Source organism: Oryza glaberrima, chromosome 2 (genome assembly GCF_000147395.1).
Source record: "Oryza glaberrima chromosome 2, OglaRS2, whole genome shotgun sequence".
Classification (NCBI taxonomy): Eukaryota; Viridiplantae; Streptophyta; class Magnoliopsida; order Poales; family Poaceae; genus Oryza; species Oryza glaberrima.
In genome coordinates, this window is record NC_068327.1 from 9,372,376 (window position 1) to 9,392,030 (window position 19,655).

Sequence of the window (19,655 nt, forward strand, 5' to 3'; positions counted from 1 at the left end):
AACCTAGCCAGGGGAATCAAATATTCATATGATCACATTATAAGATGCTTGGATAAGATTCTCCAAGGAATCGGTCCTTATATGTTATTACGGAACTAGGCCGCACGCCATATTTTCCTTTTAGATAATAAGCATTTCTTTATCTCTTCATAATAATTCGGAGATTAAAAAATAGCATTGACAAGTTATACTTGGCACCGAATCTATTTTGAGATGTATCTACTATGGGCAAATCTTTTATGTAAACTACCAAAACGTGGTCTCACCTATATTGACACAACAAATGAACAAAACAGTTGTAGCATTTTATTAGTGCTTCATAAACTTAGAACAGAACCGCCACAAAGTTTCACATACTTGTGGCATTTTATTTTTTTGATACACCTATACTATTTCATTAGTACATCACTCTGAAGCCTCGTTCTCCGACTCATTTGAGAAGCCTAGGTAGGTCTGTTGTTGATATCTAGGAGTGAAGGCACCGAGCTCTTCTCCCCTATTATTCTTAAGGCTTCGTGCTTGCTCCCTCGATATGCGGTAAGCATTAGCGATCACATCCACTGGCATGGCACGGAATATTGAGTTCTTCCCTGCAAGGTGGCTCACCATGGAGTTTGCATTGGTCTTGAATGAAATGTATTGGCATCCTTCATGCTCTGCTTTCTTCAAGACAGCGTAGTGTTGCGGAATGATCAGCAATTGACCTGGACGTAGAACGCCATTGAATACCGTCTTTCCAAGGTTACTAACGACCTGAACTCGAGCATGCCCTTGAACAATATACACCAGGCTATGGGCATTAACGTTCCAAAACGGAGAGAGAATAGCATTCTGTAGAGAGTAGAGAACAATGTTATATATAAATGGTGGCACAGATAAAACTATTTTTATAGAAAGATAGGGGGAGAGAGATGGAGAGTGAACAAAACTCCACTTTGATAAATACCTGGTATAGATTTACTCTAGTAGCACTCAATTGTACAAGGTTAAGAATGGGGAACTTCTGACTGTTGAGACGTGTGATCCTTCCAGCACGTGGGTTGTAAGTATCAGCACGGCTAGGATTTTCGATGTTCAACCTCGCCTTGATTGTGCAGAAGTTCTCATCTAAACCGTTGCAACGCGTAGATGGTTGTTGTTCTTCACTGTACTGAACTTGGTATTGAGCTTGTGCTTGTTCCTGCTGTTGTGCTTGTTCCTGTTGTTGTGCAAAAGCAGGTCTCAACAGTTTAAGGCCATTCTTTACCCGTATGATCTCTCCTCTTTGGTCGTTTTGGCCTTGTAGCCTCTTTGCTACCAATGCATTGACGCCTAAGGCCTCACTTAGTAGCTCATTGTTGAAACCGCTAAATATGTTTTGCCCAGAGTGTTGCTCGATTGAGCGACCATACATTTGTTGCTCCCTGTTGTTGTTACCCGCCAATAAGAACTCCTAAAATTTTTATCAGTGGGAATCAATGATAAAGTTTTGCCACATGAACTGCAACATATTCATATATATGACAATGAGAAACAAAAATGGTGAAGAAATTTAGTTACCTTCTGCCTTGGTTCAAGCTGATTAGCGTTGTTGTTTAAGTCGAAGACATATAGAGCAACAACTGGTGCATCGCCTTCATTGTAGAACCAATGCGCAACACCAGCTGGCAGTGCAACGATATCTCCTTGTCTAAATTGGTGGATCTTTTGGTGCTCATCCCTAAATTTTTGGCTCTGGCTTTGGCCTTCAGGCAAGAATTGTTGGAATTGTTGTTGGTAGGTTGCTGGGCAGCCGGGGAAAGTTAATCCCATAGAACCTCTCCCTGAAAGTTAGAAATGTCCATGTCAGGTGGATATAACCTAAAATGACATTATTGTAACATGGAGAAGCATAATTTATAGCCATATGAACAATGTATTCTGCTATACAAACCTTGGATGATGTAGACCATGCCAGGAGTATTGCTGTATCGAGGTACCAGAAGGCCTTGAGGCTCAATGACACGTCGGATGACAAATGTACCTGTGCACTGGAATTGTTCATTCTTCTCATCAAAGTACTCTGTAACCCCGGCTTCTGACCTCACTCTCCGAAGTGGTTCAAATGCTTGTAGTCTATCAAATCTACACTCCCTAAAACCTCCTTGCCGAGGGTTGTGCCATGGATTTACGTTCGGACCAAATAGCTGGGCCATAGAGCCATGACATAGGAGAAGAACACAAAAGTAGATAGATAACCGAGAGAAAGCTATGGTCGCCATAGCTATTTGAGGATGTTATTGGAAACTTGGGCTGGTTGATGTGAGTTCAATGACTGGGAAGCCAACTTATATAGTGAAGAAAAGAATCTTCAGATATGACGTAGGGATAGAGTTTGTTGACATGTATAGATAATATCTAGCCTATAATGCGAAAAGTATAATAGAAAAAAGGTAGCTTTGCAATGTTGAGATATACACACTATGACTCATGGATGACATGTCTTGCGCTTTAGGGGTAATACAAACAATGCTTGTTGGTAAATGTATATATAAGATGTTCCTTTGCCTTATGGATAAATTTCCTTTTGTGCAATAAAGTTTCTCTACTATGTTATCATTTTGTGCGGTATGTCATAGATGATAAGTTAGGTGTTCCTTAAATTTGTTGGTTTGTTGTCAGTTTTGCGTGGCACACTATGCTTGATAAGTTAGCGGAACTTTTAAAATAAGAAACTTGTAAGCTTGTTGTCATTTTCTTTGACATACTATCCTCTCCCATATGTAAAGTAAACAAATTGATGAAATATATGGAAGCTAGATGATTTTGCATATCCAACTAGTACTTCCAAGTTTAGTTACCAAAAAATAGAAAATGTTGGATTTATTTTTTAAAAAAGTAGAAGCAATGGACTTATGTATCTTTTCTTTTTTTTTATCATTATATATTCCGGCGTGCATTTATTAGGCAGTTTATTAATGTGACATAAATTTGTTTAACTCGCCGGTAATAAAATATGCCATATGTTTGTTAGTTCTCACTATCGACCATATCATACAAGACAATAATCAAATCGTCTTGTCTAAAATGACCACAATGTCCCTGCGTGGTGTGGACTACGATTTCTTTTCATTCATTGTTAAAACTACCGCCTGTCCATGAAGGGTTAAACTATAAAATGCCATCTGAAAAAAAAAGTAAAGAGACAAGTACTTGCCCTCGCGATCGATTAAATTGTTCAATAATAATAGAAATGGAAGGATTTGTCGTGTGTATATATATATATACAAGAAAATATCAGGAAAGCATGTATGTTATTTTACACACAGAAAGAATAAACGCACAACGAAACTTATATACAATCATATGTTTGCTAGGCAACCAGAGATGTTACTCCCAAAAGAAACGCGCGCTCCGGTATCAATTCAGGCTTCTCCTCTCACTTGAACTGCAGCTTGCTTGCAAATATCTGGCCAAACTTCCATCCTGGTGGCACGACGTTGGTGAAGACGAGCGTTTGGTCATCTGTGTTGGTGACCCTAAAGGATAGACCTTGACCGGTGAGGTAGGCCAGTGAATGCCATTGGGCGCCCCAGTTACGTGCCATCGGCATCCAGTCCGCTGTGTTGGAACCCATAACCTCCATGGACTTGATTGACCCTGCCGCCGCGACGTTGGTCACCAGTACTAGCTGGAAGTAGTCGTGACCGTTAATGGTGAACCGCAGGCCACCCTTCTTCACGCAAGGAACCCTGTAGAAATCATCGCAAGAGTAGGATATTTTCATATGGAAGCAGCGGTCAGGATATGTACTGTTCTCTCCATAATGTCCAAAACAATTGGAGTATGCATTTTTATTGGTACCTTTGATAGATGACCGGTATGATGCCTGCGCTGTAGATGCCGATCTTCTCCCAAGCCGGCTGTGCCATGTCAAAGTGCGGCCGTGGTGGGTTGCACCAGCCACCATTGTCACTGGGCAGGTTCCAGTTGGGCGGGCAGAAATTGGTGGCGGTGATGGTAACGGTGACGCCGGGCTTGCACCACTGCGGCGCCCTCTTGCGGTCGCAGGCGATCTTGTAGCACTGCCCGCACGACGCGCCGTCGTTGAACAGCGCCGTGCTCAGCGCCGCGTTCCGCGTGCCGTACCCCTGCGAGTACAGGTTGCCGTATCCGCACGCCCCGCCCATCGTCCCCGACGCGTCCGCGCCGCCGTAGAACGTCGCGTGCGCCTTCTGCCACTGGGTCGGCGCATCCACCGGGTTTGTGGGCGTCGTCGTCGCTGTGTTGGCCGCGGCCGTCGATGCACTGGCGACTGCGAGCAGCACCAACACGAACGCTCGAGCTGGGGCCATGTCTGTCGTCATGATCGGATAACTCTGTAACTAGGCCCTTGAGACTTGATGACCGAGTTAATTATCTGGAGCTATCTATCTCTGAAAGCAACACTGCTCTGTTGCTTTGTGTTGATCTTCTATGTGATGTCTGTTTGCTTGGTGATCTCCTGATGATTGGATGGGTATATATAGCCATCGCTCGGTCATTGTTGGATTGCTGCATTAGTGGCTAATGAAATCCCAATAATGAAGTAGTGTGAACTCTGGAAAGCCACGGGACGAAGCTAGCGCGCGGCGACGCGCATGTGCATGCATCGCCGGCCGTGCGCAGCCGCCTTACTTCTATATCTTGCTCGCTAATTAATCCGAAGAAATTTCCGGTTTTTCCCTGGTTGGCGCAAAATGACGCAAAACACACGCGTTTATGAATGTACAGTACTACGTATATCACACGCGCGGCGACGTCCAGGCTCGCGCCATCGCAAGCAAGCGCATGAAGGCAACGTTCAACGGCGGCGCCATGAAGAATGGGGTGGCGTGTGTTGTGTGTGGCCGGCGATCGAGTGAGGCATCTCTGAAGTCTGAACTGAAGCATCTCGAGTGTTTTGGACTCGTTTCTTTTCCTGGTGACGTTATGAGGTGTTTTTTTTTCCGGGGAGACGTTGTGATGAGGTGTTGATCAGAATTCATCACCTTGTTAGAATGTCAACAAGAACAATTGACGGAAGAAACAAATAATCGTTTTAAAAGTTGACAAAATCATCGAGGGAAAAAACGTTTTCAATTAGACAAAACAATTGACGAAATTCCGTTGTCAAGTAAACAAAACAATCCACGGAAAAGACAATCTATCTATGATATACTAAAAATCTATTAAAATTCTTACAAACACACTAAAACCGTCACGTGTATTCCATGGCACGTTAACAAACCAGTGGACCTGATATTTTTATCTATTAGATTTTTTTTAAAAAAAAACCAAAACAAGTAGTCACGTATTTGATGGGGCCCACCCTTCCACCGGGCGTACTCACGTACGTGCTTCCTCCCTCCCCTCCTATCCAATCTCCTTTTTTAAATTATTAACATTTTTGAACAATAACAAATCTTAGATAACCACAATTTTCCTATAGTTATTTGTGTTCTTTAACAATTAAAAAAATTAAGGTGTTCTTTAACCTATAAGAAATATTTAATTTTTATCATATCCAAAACTTTACATATCACTTTAAACTGTTATGTAAAATAGGGAAAATTTGATAATGCTGATTATATGATCAATTCGCCAAATATGCATAAATAAATTAAGTTAGATCTATTATCTCTACTATTAAAAAATTGAATATATTTTTGCCGGTACTTTGGTACGTTATCCGTGCACGAGTCGGTTTTTAAGTTTGTTCTTTTTGGAAATACGGATCCGTATTTGAGTCGGTTTTTAAGTTTGTTTACTTTTGTAAATACAGAACGAATCGTATAATAAATCTCTTTAAAAAAACTCACGTGCTAACTCGAACTCCTAATTACAGCTCATGATTTTCTAAAAAAATATATATAGGGCTTTTCTTACGTATCACTTCTATGTCCACTTTTCTTATGTATCAACTAGTTGGGTGGCCCGCGCAATTGCGCGGCTAGCACCTAAACAAAATCATATATTTTTCAGTATGATTTTACTTAAAATTTATTAAATAGCTATCACGTTGTCTTAAGACTTTGAAAGGCCAAATCTTATCATCCCTGTATTTCTAATTATATAGTTTTTTAAAAGTCACACCAGCAACTACCCCTTACTTATGTCATATCTCTTTTATTTGCTTGCTTGATCTACCACTATTTCTATTCATTCTCCTTAAAACCTTTAAAAATCAGATCTTATAGTTTTTATAATTTCTAGAAGTCCCGTCAAACACTGTCATTATACTCATCTACAGGTTGTCAACTGTCTTTTCTCTATATTGTCATTGGGATTTTACAAATCGAACATAATTATCGTTTGGGTTCATTTTTTACTTTCTAAAATCCCGCTAAACCATCAGCGGCTTTGCCATTGTTTTCCTTTATGGCACACCCGCTGCCTCCCTTCTTTATCGTCATTGAGATTTTAAAATCGAACATGATTATTATTGTGTTTTTTTTACTTTTTAGAAGTTCCAAACCTTTGAAAATTGGACCTCGTAGTTTTTAGAATTTATAGTCTTGTTGGTTTCATTTTTTATAATTTTTAGAAGTCCCGTTAAATGATGTCACTATACTCCTCTATGGCCCATCCGCCGCCTAATCTCTATTGTCATTGGAATTCTAAAAATCGAACATAACTATCGTTGGAATTCATTTTTTTATTTTCTAGAAGTCCCGCCAACCGTCGGCGGCTCTCCTATACATCCCGCCCGCTGCTTCTCCTTTTTATTATCATTGAGATTTTAAAAATCGAATATGATTAGCATTGGTTTTTTTTTTAATTTCTAGAAGTCCCGGCAACCGCCTTGATCGATTGCTTCATGGTCTACCCGTCGTCCTTCATTTCAATCGTTATTAGGATTCTATTTAGTGTTTTATTAACAGTTTTTGTATGTCATATCAACCGCCACCACTCTACTCCTTTATAGGCATGTTACTTAATTAATCTCGTCATGTGGTTTAGATGGTATTTTCTTTCAATAGTCTTGATTTTTTATCACCAATTTTAGTTATTTATAAATGGTATTCCTACTATTTTTCTTTTTCTAATTTCAGAATTTATTTTATTTTTCGTATTGTGTTCTTTTGATATTTTTATTTTTTATTTTCAATTTCAGTTGTTTCAAAATTGTATTCCTACTTTAACTCTCTTTTTAATTCACCTAATTTCTGATTTCTTTTTATTTTTTATTTCGAATTTTAATTAATCTACTATTAGGTTGTTATATGTACTCTTATTTTCAGCGCTGCTTATATTTAATTTCGAATTTAAGTTAATTTTAAATTGTATTCCGAACTCTTCTTTTCTTTTTTTCTAATTTTGATTTTTTTTTTAATTTTTTATTCCGAATTTTAATTAATCTTATATTGGATTCTTATATGTACTCTTATTTCAATATTTCTTATTTTTAATTCCGAATTTCAGTTATTTTTAAATTGTATTCCTACTCAAACTCCTCTTTTTTCTTTTTCTAATTTCTAAATTTATTTTTTTATTCCTAATTTTAATTAATCACGTATTGGGTTCTTATATGAACTCCTCTTTCAATATTGCATATTTTTAATTCCGAATTTCAGCTATTTTTGATTTTATTTCTATTTGGACTCTTCTTTTCTTTTTCTCCGATTAATGTGGGAATTTCTAGCCTCCACAACAAACGTGGTTATGTATTTTTGGCTTGGTTATGTATTTATTGGCATGACAATACTGATACAATTTGGAAACGGCAGAGTTTGATTCGGATTGTTTTGTCTTTCAATGTTTCTAAAAGTGGTGTTAACACGCGTATTCCCAAAATATTGTCCGTTTCTAATATGATTATGTTTTTCTTTTCTTTTGTTTTTTTTTTGTTTTTGACCGATTGTACATTACGTTTCCAGTAGATTAGGTTTTCCCTTTTTTGTTTGTTTGTTTCTTTTTTTTGACAGATTGTCTGATTCCGTTTCCAGTAGTATGATTAGGTTTTCCTTTTCTTTTTTGTTTTTGACCGATTGTCCAATTCGAGTTTCTTCATATGCCTTTTTTCTTTCTTTCTTCAGTTTTTAACTAATCCTAATCTAGTTCTATTTTTTTTCTTATTTTTTAGATTAATGTGAGAATTTCTAGGCCATGAGAGCGAACGTGGAGGCTCCTTTTTCTATTAGATATAACTAGTATGGTGGCCCGCATAGATTGCGCGGCTAGCATCATTATATTTTCTCTCATATTATATCATATATGTTTTCTCATTATATTATTCAAATATATTAAAATGACAACATAATTTTAAATTTTGCAATAACTTTACAAAACTACTAATGTGTAATATTCATATTGTATTTTATATACGTGTTAGTTATTAATTATTTTTAATATCAAATCCTATATGGACTCTAGTCTCGTCTTTTAATATATTTTTTAGTTCCGAATTTTCTGTAAATTGTATTTCTATATAGACTCTATGCTCTTGTTCCAATATTATTCTATTTATTTTTATTTCTGAATTTTTATTATTTCTAATTGTATTTCTATGTGGACTCTAAACTCATCTTTCAATATTCTTTAATTTTTAATTTCAAATTTCAGTTATCTCTAAATTGTATTCCTATATTGACTTTAAACTCTTCTTCCCATGTTTTTCTAAATTTTGAATTTTAGTTATTTGTAAATTGTATTTTTATACGGACTCTAAACTCTACTTTTAATTTTATTATGTTTATTCCAAATTTTAGTTAGTTTTAAATTCCTATAGGGACTCTATACTCTACTTCAAATATTCCTTATTTTTTAATTCCAAATTTCTATTATTTTCTTAATTGTATTTCTATATGGACTCTATACTCTACTTCTAATATTCCTTATTTTTAATTCCAAATTTCCATTATTTTCCTAATTTTATTTCTATATGGACTCTATACTCTACTTCTAATATTGCTTATTTTAATTCCGAATTTCAGTTATTTCCTAATTGTATTTCTATATGGACTCTATACTCTACTTTTAATATTCCTTATTTTTAATTTCAAATTTCAGTTATTTTCTAATTGTATTTCTATATGGACTCTAGTCTCCTCTTCTAATATTCCTTATTTTTTAATTCCGAATTTCAGTTATTTCCTAATTGTATTTCTATATGGACTCTAGTCTCCTCTTCTAATATTTCTTATTTTTTTAATTCTGAATTTCAGCTATTTCTAAATTGTATTTCTATATGGACTCTGCTTTTTCTTTTTCTCCGATTAATGTGATAATTTCTAGGCCATGAGAGCAAACGTGGATGCTCCTTTTTCTATTCCTTTAATAATATAATAGATAGATTATATGTCACATTCAAACTTATGTATCATTTCTACTTATAATTAAACTGCTATTCACTAATCGTTGAGTCAGGAATATTGATGACGTGATTGTTTATTAAATTGACTATTCGAGATTCGGTAAATCTATGCTGTCAAGTGGTAAAGAAGAAAGTTAACTTGCAATATAGATTAAACACAAACAACAGAATAGGTCAATCTCATGAAATAAAATAAAGCAGCATCGTAACTTTTTTAAATTGAAAAAACATGTATATGACAATATGAAAAAAATTGAAAAAAATCCATAACATACACCCTACATATAATCAAAGATAATCACGGCTAATCTCATTGCAATATAACCTATGTATTTATTGATTCATTAAAGCATATAATCAATTGGAGAAATTATTAGATTTAAAACTCATCCAAGTGTGTTAACAAATTGAAAAAAAATATTTGAGTTATTTCACCTGTAGTAGCAAGATATCGTAGGGTGCTCAACATTGTAGCTAACGAGGAAGGAAAATTACTATGATACCCGCTTATTAACTAAGGGTTAATTTGATTCGTGCCATTGAAAAATGCCTATTCAGATAAATATCATTACAATTTGTCTATTCGTAGCTGTCCACTCAAATTTTACAAAATTCGAGTGCCATCTTCGTTACGTTTTCTATCTTCCTCCTCATCTACACGTGGGACCCACCTGTCAGATTGATCATCTTTTTTTCACTCTCGCTTATCTTCTTCCTTCCCCATCGATCTCTCTGTCACGGTGAGGAGCGACCAATGCGGGCAAGACGGGAGGGGGTCAGTCACGGCGTACATTAAATGGACGGTGGTTGGATAGAACAATTGTACTTTAGAGTCACTTATATTATGGGAAAAAATTGAATCTATGGTATACAAGAAAAAATGTTATTTAATGTAAAAAATATGCTAAATATTAACAAAAGAAAGATACATAGTGCAAATGATATATAGTATAATTTATAGAAACCAACTCAATTGTTGTGACACCATATACTTTCTCATAAATTCAAAACTATACGGATTGATGTAATTTTAGTTTAGAATTTATATGTTGCATGGGTAACTACAAGAAAATCATAACTACTTCCTCCGTTTCATAATGTAAGTCATTCTAGCATTTCCCACATTCATATGGATGTTAATGAATCTAGATGAATATATATGTCTAAGATTTATTAACATCAATATAAATGTGGAAAATGCTAGAATGACTTCCATTATGAAACGGAGGGAGTGACATTCAAAGTAATCCCTAGCAAATTAGAATATAGTCAAAAAGTATTTCAATAATAATCACCCACAAATAAACGTTGGTAATAAAATTTTAAACACATTAAATAAGATGCACACGCATGTGCATGTGCTACCTTCCTAGTTTAAAGGAAATCGTCGTAGTGCCAAAAAAGACAATTTAAAAGAAATTGTCGTAGCACAAAAAATGAATTAAAGGAAATCACTCCAAAAATAAACTAAAGGAAATCATGACAAAAGAATCGACCCAATTTAAAAGAAATCGTCGTAGAGCCAATAATGAACTAAAGGAAATCGCGCCAAAAAATGAATTAAAGAAATCGTGACAAAACAATCGACGCGAAAATTCGACCCAATTTAAAAGATATTGTCGTAGCACCAAAAAATGAATTAAAGTAAATCGTGACAAAACAATCGACCAAAAAAGTCGTAGCGCCAAAAATTGAATTAAAGGAAATCTTGACAAAACAATCGACCCAAAAATTCGACCGAATTTAAAAGAAATCGTCGTAGCGCCAAAAATGAATTAAACGAAATCGTCATAGCGCCAAAAAATAAATTAAAGGAAATCGCGCCAAAAAATCAATTTAAAAGAAATCGTCGTAGCGCCAAAAATGAATTAAATGAAACTGCGCCAAAAAATGAATTAAATGAAATTGAGCCAAAAAAATGGATTAAATGAAATTGCGTAGCGCCAAAAATGGCCAAAAAATATGGAAAAATTTATCAGAGCCAGGTTTCGATCCTGGGACCTGTGGGTTATGGGCCCACCACGCTTCCGCTGCGCCACTCTGATTGTGTTGATTATTATCATTATTAAATTTTATTAGAACAACTCCTAACAATTTGGTATTGCTTTGTCCAATATATTTTGTGTATTCAGCCTTCAATGTTTCAGGATTCTAAATCCCTTTTTTGCTAGTTGTATGGGGGTACCGAATAAAATTTCGGTAATTTTGATCCTAAATTATTTGAATATTTTAACACAATGGCTAAATTCATAAAAAAATAAAAAATAAAAAAAAGTTCGGGTTAAATAATTTCGTACTTGGGAATGGGGGGTGGACTGATAGACCCGAAATTTTGCAAGAGTATAGAATATAGAACGAGATTAATTACAACGGAATGACTGTATGTACGACCGTGTCTGTATGACCTGCATACGACTGCACATAACAGATTTTAACTTGTTTTGATTGGGCCCCCGTGAATGTTATAAACTCATGTGATTGGTTGGTTTGGTGCAGTCGTATGAATGTCGTATGGCTCAGTCGGATGTATAGCACTACTCTAATTACAATGCTTTGTACCATTGAACATTTGATGTGGATAAAATAAGTCACATAATTATGATTTTACAAGGGTTCATGTGCCATTTCTATTAATGAAAAACAAGATTAAGGTGTAATTGCTCACTATGAATGCGTCAGAAATCGTCCCCACCAGCAATTCCGTCTGAAAATACAGAGATCAAACGAAATGGGTGTATACATGGGTCATCTTGACCGCTCATCCAAATCATGCACATGATGTTGCCAAACATGAATACTCCTTGAAACCACGCGATTCATCTGTTGAATAAAAGGGACAGGTCCGATTTAATTCAATTAAATTCCCTAGGCCCATAATTAATATTAGTGATAATAATACCATCTTAAAAATTTTAGTGGAGAGATCTCATCTTAAATAGAGAGACAATTATGACTCCCTGTTGACCGGTTGAGAAGGTGGGCGGACTGCCACGTGCGCGCGCACGCGTTGGCTGGGCCGAGGCCGTGGCTTCCGTCTTCCCTAGCTTTGATCTCTTGCGCGCACAAGAGATTAGGACGAGTAGAGCCTCCGAAACTCTGTCCGTCTGAGTTCCTGCACGGGTAGGCGGGCAATAAAGTTTTTGCGGAGCGTTCTTCCGTCTGAGTTCCTAGGTTGAGTTCCTGGTTCCTATTCGTCATCAACGCTAACATGTCGACAGACGACAACGCCAACGGTGCAGCCGGAGGAGATGTTGGCAATGGAGGAGGCGGTGCAGGGAACGGCTCCATCAACGGAGGCAACTATGCCTCACACTCCAGCGAAGTGCCATTTTTAGGGTATGTCTCTATTCCCAACACGCTAATTTCTGATATACTACTATTAAGCGTAATGTTTTTGTTACATTGCCATGTGATGAATGTTTATGCTTATTCTATATTAAGCATGATTTGTATGTTGCTCTTGATTAGTATTCACACTAGTTTATTCCCTAAAAATGTCATGCTTATTGTCTTAATGATTTGGATTAAAATATGCCGAATTGCGACCATATTTCCAACATCATCTTTGCCTCAGAAGTCACATGGCTGGTATAGTGGTATGCTTCCTTGGGTGAACAATTCTTGTGACAAATCTGTTGAACGTGGACACACAGCAGGCGCCTCACTTGTTACAATGCATAGTTGTGCTAGCAATCGTTTTAGCTGCTGTGTTATGCTAGGAGAGCTCATCTGCCATTCCACCATCGTTTAGTTGTGCTAATAGGCTTGGTGGCCTAGTAAATCCGACGTTTCCCTTCTACTGATTATAGGCCCGCGTTGTAATTGTTTTTCTTATTTAGTTTAGTGAAAGTATTCAGAGAGGTGACCTGTTCGGTTTTCTACACCATGGTCGGTTATATGAGAAATCTATTTTCAGAATGAACGATTTTTACGGAAAGGAAGAATTTTTTACGTGAAAATGGAGGAGAGAGGGATAGGAGGATGACTCCCTCTCTTATAAGATATTTACAATTTTATATAACTTTAGTTGAAGTTGATACAAGTGTAATGAAAATTAATTTGAATATATTTTGATTCAATGAAGAGCATAAACATCTTTGTATATACAAGTACCCACCCATACATATGGGATAAAGACATAAGTATATACACCAATAAATCAGGTATAAACAATAAAAAATAAAAAAATAATATGTGCAATAGTGCACAGAAGCACAATTCAATAGTCTTTACAACGTATATATACACTGTGCAAATGTCCATCACAAATAATCAGTCAGGCAGTAGAAACTCAATCATTTCAGGATGATCACTTGAACTGCAGTTTGCTTGCAAATGTTTGCCCGAACTTCCATCCTGACGGCACAATGTTCCTGAAGACAAGCGTCTGGCCGTCCATGTTGGTCACCCTAAAGGAAAGCATCTGTCCAGTGAGATACGATAACGAGTGCCAATTTGCACCCCAGTTTCTCACCATTGGCATCCAGTTGGTTGAGTTGGAGCCCATCACGTCCATCGACTTGATCGAGCCGGTGGTTGCAACGTTGGTCACAAGCACGAGATTGAAGTAGTCATGCCCGTTGATGGTAAACCGCACCCCACCCTTCTTCACACATGGAACTCTGAAAACATCACAAAATACATGTTACAAATATGTCTTATATATTGTCATATAGGTGTGCAATGTCAAAAACAAATACGATTTGTGTTTGTCCGGTGTAGGTTAATTATGTACCTTTGGTAGATGACGGGGATAATGCCGGCACGGTAAATACCGATCTTCTCCCAGGCCGGCTTCGCCATATCGAAGTGCGGCCGTGGCGGGTTGCACCAGCCGCCGTTGTCGCTGGGGAGGTTCCAGTTGGGCGGGCAGAAGTTGGTGGCGGTGATGGTGACCGTGACGCCGGGCTTACACCACTGCGGTGCCCTCTTGCGGTCGCAGGCGATCTTGTAGCACTGCCCGCACGACGCGCCGTCGTTGAACAGCGCCGTGCTCAGCGCCGCGTTCCGCGTCCCGTACCCCTGCGAGTACAGGTCGCCGTACCCGCACGCGCCCCCCATGGTGCCCGACGCGTCGGCGCCGCCGTAGAACGTCGCGTGCGCCTTCAGCCACACGGGCGGAGCCGCGTCGTCGGTCGATGGCGACGGAGCCATCGCTGTCGTCGTCGTCGCCGTCGCATTGGCCGAGTCGTCGGCCGCCGTCAGCAGAACGAAGCCGACCGTGACTGCGAGAAACAGCAACGCGAAAGGTCGAGCTGGAGCCATTTCTGTCGTCGTGGTCAGTAGGCGTTTGCTGAAAGTTGTAGCTCGCTAGCTCTGAAATTACGCTGCAGCTGCAAAGCAGATCGAGATGCTGTAGACTGTGGTGTGCGTGCGATTTAGCTGTGAATTTGGTTCTGATGATTGTGAGATGATTCGTGGGATGATTGGTCTAGATATATATAGCCTGTTCGGATTAATTCTACAAGGATCGCCATGCGTGCATGTGCCCGTGCAGCCGCAGCATGGCTTATGGGTTAATCGGAAGATTTGTAAATGAAGTTACGAACACGCAGACACGTATTGTCCATTATCTTAGAAAAAAGACACGTATTGTCCAAACTACTGATCTGCTTGGCATAAAATTGATTTAATTTCAGAAGATACCTCTCTTGGTTTGCTTTACTTCTAATGGTGAAATGGACGGCTCAATTATTAATTTGCAGAAAGTATTCAATGTTCGGGGTACTCCCTTGTCTAAGAAACGATGTCATCTGTTCCTTGAAACTTACAGGTGATCCTGCACCTGGGCAGCAACATCAATCGCGCTCGACCAACGGCGTGTAGTGGTTAATTGGATGGAAACTAATTTTTAGAGTTGACTCATCATTAAGGCAGATATGAAGAGTAGCTAAATTAAGACGAATATTCCTGGTTAATCAAACGATCTTGGACATCACAATATTGCACAGCCATGGCCGTGCCCGTAGGTGCCACTCTTTTGCTTAGACACCGATTAGAGTAGTACTCCCTCCATCCCCTCCATTTCAGTTTATAAGACTTTGACTGGTCAAAGTCAAACTGTTTCAAATTTAACAAAATTTATAGATAAATATAATAATATTTATAATATTAAATTAGTTTCATCAAATCAATAATTGAATATATATTCATAATATTTTTTCTTGGGTTAAAAATGTTACTACTTTTTCTACAAATTTGATTAAATTTAAAGTAGTTTGACTTTAATCAAAGTCAAAACGTTAACCTCAAACGGAAGGAATAGTATAAAAGGACATGTTTACTGACCCTGTGTCAAGCTCTCTTATTACAGAATTTCGGTAAAGAGAATAATATAGTGTGCCTTCCTCCAAATTTTATTTTACGGATTTTATGTCCAAAGTTAGCAATTCCGTTACATATAGTCCCTGATCGGACGTATTTCGTCTTACCTCATCCTATGTGGCAAATGCCTTTTTATTACTCTTTAATTAGATCCTTTAATGGAAATTAATCCATTATATTAAGAAAACTAACCGTGTTTCCATCCCTAGGTTACTAAATGTCTGCTGGCGAAATTCCAAATTTTGAATTTTCCATAATTCATCATAAGAATACAGAACTGATTTTATTATTTTTATTTTCAATTTATTGTGGAATTTATTATTAGATTGAGTTCGAGAAAATTCTTTATACATCTCTTAAATTTCAACCAATCCCTTGTATGTTCATGAGTTTTGCTCGGTCTGTTATATATCATCTAATTTTAGTTTTGAATTTTTTATGCCCATACCTATAGTTGACCATTTAATTCATTTGAAAATATCCATTTCGCTCTTAGAAATGGAAGAAACATATAAATTTTTTTATGTATATTGTTGGAAGTATAAGTTTATTGTACAAGACTACTATATTTGTGATTTTATTTTTTTGTGCGAGGTACTATTCACGGCAAAGTTTATATTTCAGATAATGATAAAAAATAATTTTATTTTTTTAATTGATATAAGTGGGAGAGAAAAATAGATCGAGTAATGAAAACCAGCAAGCCTAGAAGATACAACAGCTAATCAACATACAAAAGTTAGCGAAAGTATAGTAAGCTAAAGACGATAGCAAGCAGGACAAGCAAACAAAAGCCAATGACGATTTTCGTCGGAGAAAGATGACCGGGTTTCTCCACGGCGTTGCAACGACCGAGGGCCCTGTAGAAACCCTCCTGCGTCGCCATGGTCACGAACCCAAACCCTCGCGATCTCCCCCGCTTGTCGTACACGACCCTCGCCTGCACCACCTTCCCGTGCTCGCTGTACATCTCTCGCAGCCGGAGTCTATCCACCTGCGGCGACAGATCGCCGGCGTATATCCTCAGCTCCCGGCGGCGGCGCCGCCGTCTTTCCGGAGCTGCTGCTGCTTCTTCTTCTACCTTGATCCAATCAATGTTGGGCTCAGGCAAGAACCACATGCACCTCTCGTCGTTCCATCCGGCGGGCAGCGTTTCCACCAGCGTCGTCGTCGTCGCCGGCGAGCCGGAGCTGTCCACGAAGCTGCACCTGTACACGCGGCACGGCTCCGACCTGACGACGAAGTAGGCGCTGCCGCCGGGCACGTCGCCGCCGAACCGCGCGGCCTCCACGGCGAAGCTGCCCGGGTATCCCAGGAAGAGGACGTGGTCACCGAGGACATCGTCCCTCTTCTCCCACACCGGCACGGCAGCTGGCTCGTCGTCGTCCACGGCTGCACCCAGCACCCGGATCGAGCGCGTGCACAGCTGCGTCCACATCGAACGCGTGCACGGACACCGAGAGGCGGTCGTCGTCGTCCTCGTCCTGTAGAACGCTGGCCAGCAGCAGCTCGCCGCGAAGCTCCAGGAGGTAGCTGCGTCGTCGGCGCACCTTACCGGGCTCGTCAGGTAGACAAATAGCCGTGTTCCTCAGCCATAGCGAATCCTTCTTGTGGATGTAACAGTGCGCCAACGTCGGCTACACGCTCCTCTCCCGAAATCGCTAATAAGCGACTAGTTGCGCGCGCGCGAGCGCGCGCGGCGAGTTCACCTCCTACTACTTCTACTTTCTAGCCCAACATTTTATCTGACTGTTTTCTGGGCCTCTAGTGGGCTTTCCCCTCTCCACCCGGAGGGTTTCCTTTTTCTTTTCTTTTTTGCCGTTTCTCTTCTTTTTTTTCTTCGTTCTCTTTCCGTTTTGGTTTTCTTCGGTTTTTTTTCGGTTTCTTCTCCTTTTTTCGGTTCTCTTTCTGCTTTGGTTTTTTCCTTTTTTTCGGTTTCTCTTCTTTTTTCGGTTTTTTTAATATGTACTTGTACAAAGTTTATATTTGTAGGTATACCAATTTTCATATTTGTACGTATACAAATTTTGTATTCATGTTTTTTCTCTCGGTTTTTAATATGTACATATACAAAGTTTGCATACGCGTATACAAAGTTTGTATACGCGTATACAAAGTTTGCATATAAAAAATATACATGTATACAAACTTTGCATACGCGTATGCAAACTTTCTATACACGTATACAAACTTTGTATTTTGTATACACGTATGCAAAGTTTGTAACATGTATATTTTTTATGTCAATTGTTTGGTACACATAAAAATTATATACACGTATGTATATACTTTGTATACACACGTATACAAAGTTTATACGTATGTATATATATAGTACATAATACGTGTGTATATATATACACACACACACATATATACACACACACATATATACACACACATATATATATATGTATATACATATATATATATATGTGTATATATACATATATATATATATGTGTATATATATATATATATATATATACATATATATATATATATATACATATATATATATATATATATATATGAAAATGCAGATTTGCACTCGGGTTCACATGTACCTACAATCTACACCGTTGATGTGTTCCAAGATTCGTGCTGCAAAATGTACCTAACCTTAACCAAATGAATGCCTCTTATAGGGAGAAAAGATTAGGATTATGTTGGTTCACAATATGTATAACATGTATGTTGCATTTTTTACCAAATATTTTTTTTCAATAACAATCATATATGACATTTATATATCCAGTGCATCGTATTTCTCTAACCCTTATTTTGTTTATAACATGATATTTAGTTAATATGAGAAAAAAATATATCTACCATATCACCAAATTGTCATCTTGCAAAAATGATATTTCCAAAATGATATATATCCTACCATCAAAAACTACAAAAACAAGGTAATTTATATAAACAAGGTAAACTACATAAACAAGTTTTGCATACAAGAAATATAAAAATTACATAAACAAGGTATTTTACACTTGTAAAAAATATAGTATAACGTAAACATCATACATGGTACATTTTGTTAGCACCTAATATGCTTGTCCTAAGATTCGTGCAAGCTATATATAGAGTATAGATTGTGGGTACATGTGAACTCGTGTGCAAAAAAATCCAACTCAATATATATATATATATATATATATATATATATATATATATATATATATATATATATATATATATATATATATATATATAGGGAAAAGAAGATATGAACCTAGGTTCTTCTGCACCACCAATCTGTACCATTGGAATTCTTTAAGATGTGTGCTAGCGAATAGTCCATCCTGTCAAACCAGTCTTACTGTAGGGAGCATGGGGCATGTACGGTACACAATGCTACTGTGCTTCCTCTCATCGCTTTTCAGTCTTCCAAGTTTGCCCCTGACTTGGTTCCACGCCATTTTTTATCTGACGCATATAAATTAGGGAGGTTAAATTATGTGCCCCTATGTAAACCATGTGATTTAGACCTTCCTGTAGTAAAACGATTTCTGCTAATAGAACTTACCATAGGTTGATATATCTCCAAATGTGCTTCAAAAAATGGCATTCCAAAACAACTAATAAGCCACCAACCAACTTTAGGCTGTGTTCGCATCTACCATATGGGAACTCCTTTCCTCCACACGGAAAACGAAACGGTTCATTAGCACGTGATTAATTAAGTATTAGCTAATTTTTTTTAAATGATTAATTCAATTTTTTAAGCAACTTTCATATAGAAATTTTTTTAAAAAAACACACCAGTTAACAGTTTAAAAAGCGTGCGCACAAAAAACGAGGGAGAGGGGTTAGGAAAAGGGGTGCCGAACACACCCTTAGGTAATATTGTAGACAAGGGTGAAGAATAAAATAGCCAAATATCTTCCCATAAGAAAAATAGTTTATTCTCATTCCACCGGTACAAAATGACGTTCACAAATGGTATTTTAATACCTATCTATATATGTCCATACTGACACTTGAAAAAAAAAACTCCATCTCCAAAAGGGCATCTATAAATGATGTATCCACA

The 19,655-nt window shown here is 37.7% G+C and overlaps 3 protein-coding genes and 1 non-coding gene across 4 annotated transcripts; all 4 read right to left on the reverse strand.

Moving 5' to 3' along the window:
• Positions 1-405: 405 nt before the first annotated feature.
• On the reverse strand, positions 406-2,240 carry LOC127763830 (glutelin type-B 5). Its single transcript, XM_052288627.1, has 4 exons — positions 1,913-2,240; positions 1,540-1,802; positions 947-1,432; positions 406-831 (listed from the first exon to the last, which is right to left on the reverse strand). The coding sequence occupies exons 1-4, from the start codon at positions 2,238-2,240 to the stop codon at positions 406-408; spliced, it is 1,503 nt and encodes a 500-aa protein (XP_052144587.1).
• A 972-nt stretch (positions 2,241-3,212) lies between these two features.
• Positions 3,213-4,439, reverse strand: LOC127761290 (expansin-A23). Its single transcript, XM_052285561.1, has 2 exons — positions 3,823-4,439; positions 3,213-3,710 (listed from the first exon to the last, which is right to left on the reverse strand). Exons 1-2 carry the CDS (start codon positions 4,323-4,325, stop codon positions 3,398-3,400), a joined length of 816 nt encoding a protein of 271 aa, XP_052141521.1. The 5' UTR covers positions 4,326-4,439; the 3' UTR covers positions 3,213-3,397.
• Positions 4,440-11,265: 6,826 nt separating this feature from the next.
• Positions 11,266-11,337, reverse strand: TRNAM-CAU (transfer RNA methionine (anticodon CAU)). The gene has a single exon. It is a non-coding gene; the product is annotated as a tRNA-Met (tRNA).
• A 2,050-nt stretch (positions 11,338-13,387) lies between these two features.
• Positions 13,388-14,679, reverse strand: LOC127761345 (expansin-A22). Its single transcript, XM_052285622.1, has 2 exons — positions 14,028-14,679; positions 13,388-13,914 (listed from the first exon to the last, which is right to left on the reverse strand). The coding sequence occupies exons 1-2, from the start codon at positions 14,555-14,557 to the stop codon at positions 13,602-13,604; spliced, it is 843 nt and encodes a 280-aa protein (XP_052141582.1). The 5' UTR covers positions 14,558-14,679; the 3' UTR covers positions 13,388-13,601.
• Positions 14,680-19,655: the final 4,976 nt, after the last annotated feature.

Bases quoted from the DNA above. Each gene is read 5' to 3' on its own strand.
- LOC127763830 (XM_052288627.1), bottom strand. From the start codon at position 2,240: ATGGCGACCATAGCTTTCTCTCGGTTATCTATCTACTTTTGTGTTCTT. The intron at 1,803-1,912 runs GTTTGTATAGCA...TCTAACTTTCAG, and splicing joins CATGGTCTACATCATCCAAG to GGAGAGGTTCTATGGGATTA. The intron at 832-946 runs GTATTTATCAAA...TACTCTCTACAG, and splicing joins CTAGAGTAAATCTATACCAG to AATGCTATTCTCTCTCCGTT.
- LOC127761290 (XM_052285561.1), bottom strand. From the start codon at position 4,325: ATGACGACAGACATGGCCCCAGCTCGAGCGTTCGTGTTGGTGCTGCTC. The intron at 3,711-3,822 runs GTACCAATAAAA...TGATTTCTACAG, and splicing joins ATACCGGTCATCTATCAAAG to GGTTCCTTGCGTGAAGAAGG.
- LOC127761345 (XM_052285622.1), bottom strand. From the start codon at position 14,557: ATGGCTCCAGCTCGACCTTTCGCGTTGCTGTTTCTCGCAGTCACGGTC. The intron at 13,915-14,027 runs GTACATAATTAA...TGATGTTTTCAG, and splicing joins ATCCCCGTCATCTACCAAAG to AGTTCCATGTGTGAAGAAGG.